This window comes from Astatotilapia calliptera, chromosome 2 (genome assembly GCF_964374335.1).
Source record: "Astatotilapia calliptera chromosome 2, fAstCal68.1, whole genome shotgun sequence".
Classification (NCBI taxonomy): Eukaryota; Metazoa; Chordata; class Actinopteri; order Cichliformes; family Cichlidae; genus Astatotilapia; species Astatotilapia calliptera.
This window is the reverse complement of record NC_137423.1, coordinates 3,836,844-3,844,103: the sequence shown is the minus strand read 5'-3', so window position 1 is coordinate 3,844,103 and position 7,260 is coordinate 3,836,844. Positions and strand designations below refer to the sequence as shown.

Genomic DNA, 7,260 nt, shown 5'->3' with positions numbered 1-7,260 from the left:
TCTGTGCTGTGATGAGCTCTGAAACCTGACTGAAACTTTTCAAATAAGCCATTCCTCTGCAGATGATCTGTTAGCTGTTTGACAACTACTCTTTCAAGGATGTTTGATATGACAGGAAGGTTGGAGATTGGCCTATAATTAGCTAAGACTGCTGGGTCTAGAGATGCTTTTTGAGTAAAGGTTTAACTACAGCCAGCTTGAAGGCCTGTGGTACATAGCCGATTATTAGAGATAGGTTGATCATATTTAAGATCGAAGAATTAATTAATGGCAGGACTTCTTTGAGCAGTTTTGTAGGAATGGGGTCTAAAAGACACGTTGATGGTTTGGAGGAAGTAATTATTGAAGTTAACTCAGAAAGATCAATTGGAGAAAAAGAGTCTAACTTAACATCAATGGTACTAAGAGTAGCTGTAGATAATATTACATCTGTGGGATGATTATTGGTAATCTTTTCTCTAATGATCAAAATTTTATTTGTGAAGAAGTTCATGGGGATGGTGTTCGTTCTGTGTTGTAGCGTCCTGATGACACCCCGTTTGTGCTCCAGTGGATGTTGAGAGTCAAACCTTAGATACTGATCCGTATGTGTAGGTTTACGGTACACGTCAGCTTTTAGATGTCCCCCATTACTGATGGAAATCTCACAATCTAAGAAGGCTAACCTGCCACTTTTCATATCCTCCCTGGTGAATTTGATGTGTCGGTCCACCGAGTTAATGTGATCCGTGAATTGTGGTACATCCTGAGATTTGATTTTTATCCAGGTGTCATCCACATATGTGAACCAATGGCTTGGTGGTGTTCCAGGGTAGGATAGCAAAGCCCTCTTTTCCACTTCTTCCATGTACTAATTGGCCACGATTGGTGAAACTGGGGAGCCCATGCTGAGAGTGGTCCTGTTGCTGAGGTTGGTGTCATCCTGTAACCTCTTACGGACTACCTCCAACGCTTCCGTGACTGGGATGCAAGTGAAGAGAGATGTAACGTCGTACGAGACCATGGTTTCATCTGCCTCCATGATGACATCTCTCACCTTCTCAACAAAATCCAAGGTGTTCTGGATGTGGTGTTCAGAGCTGCCCACCAGCGGGTTGAGGATGGAAGCCAGAAACTTGGAGATGGTGACAGAGTTGATCACGCAATCGGTCTTAAAGGTGCACCCTGTTTATGTATTTTTGGTAAACCATACAGGCTTGGTGTAGGTTCACCTGGGTATAGCCTGTGGTATGAGGTCCGGTCAATAGCCTTGTCTTGTTCTAACTGCTTCAGACAGTCTGTCACCCTCTTCCTGTAGCCATTTCCTGGGTCTCATTTCAGGGGCTCATAAGTATTTTCATCACTGAGTAGTGACAAAATTTTCTCATGATAGTCTTTCTGGTTTAGCAATACTGTGCACCTACCCTTGTCTGCCAGAAGGATGATAATGTTGTTGCCATCACTAAGTGATGTGAGTGCCTTCCTCTCCATGGTGATGTTGGATGCTGGGGCCTTTGCATTGCTGAGACAGGCCGAAACTTTCGTCCGTAGTTGCTCTGCTTCCACTTCTGCAATATTGTTGTTACGAATTGCTGTTTTTGTGGCTATGATCAGCTTCACTAGCGGGATTTGTCTCAGTGTGACAGCAAAATTCAGCCATTTAGCAAGGATGCTTTTCTCTCTTTGGTCCACCCCAAAACTGGTCGACCCCAAGGCTCGGGTCCCCCGACACAAACAGAGTAACATAGTGTACGCTGTTAAGTGCCAGGAGGATTGCCAGGATTTATACATCGGGGAAACCAAACAACCTCTGGCGAAGCGGATGGCACAACACAGAAGAGCCACCTCGTCAGGCCAGGACTCTGCAGTCTATTCACACCTGCAGGCCAGTGGACACTCTTTCAAGGATGAGGATGTAACATCCTGGACAGGGAGGAACGCTGGTTTGAGCGTGGAGTCAAGGAGGCCATTTACATGAAAAGGGAAAGACCATCTCTGAATCAAGGAGGGGGCCTAAGGGTACATCTTTCGCCATCTTACAATGCTGTGATTGCAGCCATTCACCAACTCTCTGTGAATGGTACTCATGGCCATTGATCAGTGGTCTTTGATCAGTAGGTTTTGGTCAGTGGTTGTTGATCAATGGTTTTGAGAATTTGCATAATTAAGAATAAGGAATTGACCTCCCAGCCCATTGTTCCTTCAGTGGGCTCGCTTCAGTCATTATGCAAATGTACTGTTTATAAGATTGGGGAAACCTGCAGTCAGCTGAGACTGAAGAAGTCACTTGGATGAGTGATGAAACGTTTCTCCCACAAAACGCTACGTCCAGATGACCAGAATCAACTTTTTGGAGTAATAGTAGTTGGTTTTTTTTTTACTTTTAAAGTAATCAAGGGTCACTTTTATGAATCGTCTAGTATAGATGCAGCGAGAGACCAGGAAAACGCATGTAAACAAGCAAAAAATTCAAAGTAATCTGTAGGGATATTAAAGACAGATTACTTTTGGTCCAGTGGGTTCAAAGATTATCCAAAATAATGTAGATATAAAATCTAAATCTACTAATATCAGCTAACATCAGTCAGAAAAGCATCTCAGTAAGAAAAAACCTGCTACCTGAATTAAATTTTCTTAGTGAATTAATAAACCAGCTTCCACCAAATGGTGGCAGCAGTGCAAAGAGAATAAAAGACTCGTGTGTAAGATGTTACCAAAAGAAAATTCAGACATCATATAAATTCTCATGGTTTTAGTTTAGCCCAAAATAAACGAAGCAACGTTTTCTTTTAATATAGCCTCTTTACTGCAAAATCACAAAATAGTAGTTTTTCTCTTGACATACGATTGACCTGTATTGTCAGCCATATTTTGTGTTTTGGTGAAGATTTTTCGTCTTCCTGTATTGATGATGTTGTGTTTATCAATAATAAAAACTTATATCATGAATTATAATGTAAAATCTTGGATACAATTTTCCATAATTGCCTTTTTCTGGTAATATTTAGCCACTTCTTTTGGCCCAATAGAGCAACTAAGCAAAAAGTGATGTCTTGGAGCTTTTCTCTTTGTAACATGGCTGAAAATTTTGGACAGGAAATCTATTCTAGAATTTTACTTGTGTTGTGATAACTGCTCGTGTCATGTATGTTCATTGGAGACAATGAGATAATTTTAATTTTGGAAAGACATTTAAAAACTAACATTATTACAGACCAATCAGATTGTTTTAAAATGGTTACCTCCCATCTCATTGTCCCCTCCCATCTCATTGTCCCCTCCCATTTGATAAAACCACATTAAGATTAATCATCTTGCAGTGAAATCTAATTTTAACTGAGGTCTGAACCAGACAATGTTGATCATATTGTGCATAGCTCTTTTACTCACAGCTGGGCGTAAGTATGCATCTGTGTTCAGTTTTCTCTGTGTTTCAGTAATTGTTACCTTTTACACTTGGATGTAAAGGATTGTCTTTATTTTTTCAGGATGCATGGATGACCAAAGCTTTGTAACAAAAAATGTTCATCTTGGAGAAGATGTGACTCTGACGTGTAGTCGCCGGTCTAACTTGTCAGGATTACTTTTTTGGATCCGAGTTGTTGCTGGAAATCTGCCTGAAGTCTTAGGGGCGACCTACACTTTTGATCAGGGCACTGTTAACGAAACTCCTCGTATTACAACAAAGCAGGAAACAGGAACATTTGTCCTCCATATAATTCAAACACAGCTCAATGACACTGCCTTCTATTACTGTGAAGAAGTGATTGAACTCAAAACGACAAAGTGGAATATTACTTTCCTAAGAGTCAAAGGTAAATGACACAATATTCTCCTTATTGATGCTCAACTTTGAATTTATTTTGATTAACACATTTATTAGACTACCTCTCATTGTACGGTTTATGCCATAGCTGCCCTTAATTAACAGTACTTACTAGTTAATACTAGTTATTAGAAAAATGATTTTTCATGTTTCTCTGTTGAAAAATGCACCAGCATGCAGAAGCATGTTTATAATAAAATATCAATATTATACTTGAATTCTTAAAAGTACTGTTTTACAAAAAAGCTGAAAATATAGTAAAGTACTTTACTATATTTTATTAAGATACCAAATCTTATTTACTTGCATTCCTGAACAGAAGTCAGCTTAAATGAGTGTATAACAACATGAATTCAGTTTGCTGTTTGTCTAATAAATAACAATATAACTTTTGCCTTTAAACAAGTTTTTGGCTGATTGACACATTTTTCTGTTTTCTTGTTTTCATGATGGGTGGTAAAATACTTTTGTTAAGAATCATACATAAGTTTGAGGGACAGTTGGTGGCATAAGTTTAGCTTTATTCATGACTGTGAAAAATAAAAATTCTTGCAGTGGTTTTAAATGAATTGTACATAGTTTGTTTTATTTTCCAGGACCAGAACCTGACATCCCCATTGTCATTCAAGAGTTGCCATCAGCTCCGATATATCAAGGAGACTCAGTGACTCTACAGTGTTCGGTCCTCTCTGACCTGCAGAAGAATACATGTCCAGAGGATGTGTACTGGTTCAGAGCAGGAATGGATGAAACACATCCCAGTGTGATTTACGTTTATAGAAGCAGTGGTGATGAATGTGAGAGGCAGTCTGATGTTCATTCTCCTCGAAAATGTGTCTACAAGTTCTCAAAGAACAATATCAGCTCTTCTGATTCTGGAAACTACTATTGTGCTGTGGCAACATGTGGACATATCATTTTTGGTAATGGAGCAAAATTGAATATTAAAGGTAACAACCTTTATGTAATATATACATCTTCAGATCATTTCTAGTTTTCAGGAGGCACATTTAAGGAAATGTTCTCATAGCGATTAACCTTTCATGTTTGATCCTTTTGTTTTTCAGACAACATTAGGTCATTTGGTGATTCTCGGGTGGTCAACACGGTTGTGTTTCTTTTGTGTGCTGCTTTGGCAATAAGTTTGATGGTTATAGTCTTACTGAGTTATGTAATCAAGAACAAGAAATATAATTGTTCGAATGGTAATGAATTTCCTATTATATTTATCTATATTTAATTTTGAGTATATTATGAAATTCATTGCATCTGTACTTATTATTTTTTGGGTAATTTATTCCAGCTGCTGCTGCAGTGGAAACACATTCTACCATGACCACAGGCAACCAACAACATCATCAGGTAGGCTGTTTTAAATCTAAATTGTTGCACTGGAACATTTATGTTTTTTTTATTTAATCAAGTTGTCACATTATTTCAACAGGTAACTGAAGAGCCCTTAGTTTATTCTGTGCCTAATTTTACAAAGAAGAAAATCAGACGAAATCCAAGGAGTGGTGAAAAATCTGTCGATGGACAGAGCATCTATGCAGATGTCAGAGTTTTAGGGTATGAGTAGATACATTTACAGTTAAGGTCCTACTCAATACATTTTATGTACTGATGGCCTTTAATGTGAGAGAAATTTTGTAATAGAGTGTATTTTCCCAAGAGACATGAAACAGTCAACTATACATTTAGGCCTAATATTTATATTAACCTATTAACTCGATCGTATATTTGGGCCCTCTTTTGGGATTTTGTTTGTTTGTAGTTTATTGGAGTTGAAATGTCTTTTTAGTATAAAAACCACTTTTTAAAATGGTTGACTTTTTGGTATAACCAAGTATAAAATACAATAATTAATACATGCAATCGCAGCAGTGTAAGGTGGTGAAAGAGGTCCCCCTGCTTGACTCATCGATGGTCATTCCTTTCTAAAACAAATGGCCTCTTTGACTAACTAGGGTTTTTCTTACTGAGATGCTAACTAGCAGGCATTATAATTTCCATCAGTTTTTTGGGCACTTAACCTCGTACACTACATCGCTTTATTTGTGCTATAGAACCCAATCATTGGGATAAATGAGTATTTGGCACGGTGTGTTTTGGGGTTTGAGAGTAAAATGTATTTCAGCTATACAATACTTCTGACACACAAGGATAGATGACAGATACAACAGAGGGAGAATAAATTAGTACATAAATATTTTTTTAATTTTCCAAAGCGGTTACTGCCAATGGTTATTGCTAGTACAGATCATTATGCAGCTGTACTGAATACTGCTATATGGTTAGGGAAACCTGCAGCCAGTCGAAATTAATTAAGCTTTTTGTTGTTGTTGTTAGCAGTAAACTTTATTTTGGACATGGAAAAAACTGTTTATATAGATTTATAGAACTGATTATTTATGTTATTAACAATAGAACAATTTTATTTACGCTTGAGCTCAGCTGGCAAGTGGTTTTTTTCTTAATTTGGTGATTTTTTTAAAGCAATAATAATGAAATAATCTTTCGTTGCTGTTGTTTGCATTTGTCAAAATACGTTTTTATTGTTACTTGAAACCTGGCACAAAAAAAATATTACGTAATGAATTAGCTAAGGGCTATTGCATTGTGTTTATCCTGATTTTTTTAAGCTTTTGAGAATGTTTTAATAAATTTTTTCATTAGTTCACTATTTTTGTCTCTATGACTTCTTATTAACATACTCTTGTCACTTTGCTAGTTATGCTACAGTCACACTACAAAACTGTGGAATGACCAAAATTACTGTGACCACCGTGTGCAATTAACTTGAAGTCTCAATGCCTTTGAAATGGTTGCTTCAAAGATGGGTTCCAGGTCTGCCAGCATGGGTAGTCAGCTACTATCTTCAAAGGGATTTGTTGTATCAAGATAGAGATAAAATAGCAATAAAATGGAATTAGCTGCTGTATTCAGAAGTATCTGCATTCAGAAGATGGACATAACCATTATCAAATCACTCACTGGTTTATCAAATCTTGTTCTGAAGCTTTAACTTCAATTTTGACTGTTAGTATTTTCTTGTTTTTGATTTCCAGCTGTTAATCTGACTGAGAAAGTGAGGGACACGACACAATAAACTATAATAAGCAACGTGTCAATCAAAAGACAGCCAAACTCTAAAGCAAAATGACTTACTGTTCAACATTATTCTGAAGTGGAACATAATTTAAAATAAATGACAAACAGGCTGTTGTGTATACTTATATAGACATTCCTACGCCTTTTTTTCTCCATTCCTCTCCTCACATCCAACCAATCATGGAGGATGGATGCCCCACCCTAAGCATGGTTCTGCTGAAAGTTTCATCTTGTTAAAAGGGAGATTTTCTCTAGCATTGCCACCAGGTGCTTGCTCATAGGTGATAGATCTTTGGTGTTTTCTCTGTATTACTGTCAGATCTTTAATGTAAAGCAACTTGAGG

General features: G+C 37.4%; 1 protein-coding gene across 1 annotated transcript; it reads left to right on the top strand.

Annotated features, from left to right (window-relative positions):
- Positions 1-3,198: 3,198 nt before the first annotated feature.
- LOC145420450 (uncharacterized) lies at positions 3,199-6,488 on the top strand. The gene is made up of 5 exons (XM_080289717.1): positions 3,199-3,794; positions 4,402-4,755; positions 4,873-5,010; positions 5,109-5,167; positions 5,250-6,488. Exons 1-5 carry the CDS (start codon positions 3,473-3,475, stop codon positions 5,382-5,384), a joined length of 1,008 nt encoding a protein of 335 aa, XP_080145843.1. The 5' UTR covers positions 3,199-3,472; the 3' UTR covers positions 5,385-6,488.
- Positions 6,489-7,260: the final 772 nt, after the last annotated feature.

Coding starts and splice junctions, on each gene's coding strand:
- LOC145420450 (XM_080289717.1), top strand. CDS start 3,473: ATGGATGACCAAAGCTTTGTAACAAAAAATGTTCATCTTGGAGAAGAT. Junction 4,756..4,872: donor AGCAAAATTGAATATTAAAG/GTAACAACCTTT, acceptor TTTGTTTTTCAG/ACAACATTAGGTCATTTGGT. Junction 5,011..5,108: donor GAAATATAATTGTTCGAATG/GTAATGAATTTC, acceptor AATTTATTCCAG/CTGCTGCTGCAGTGGAAACA.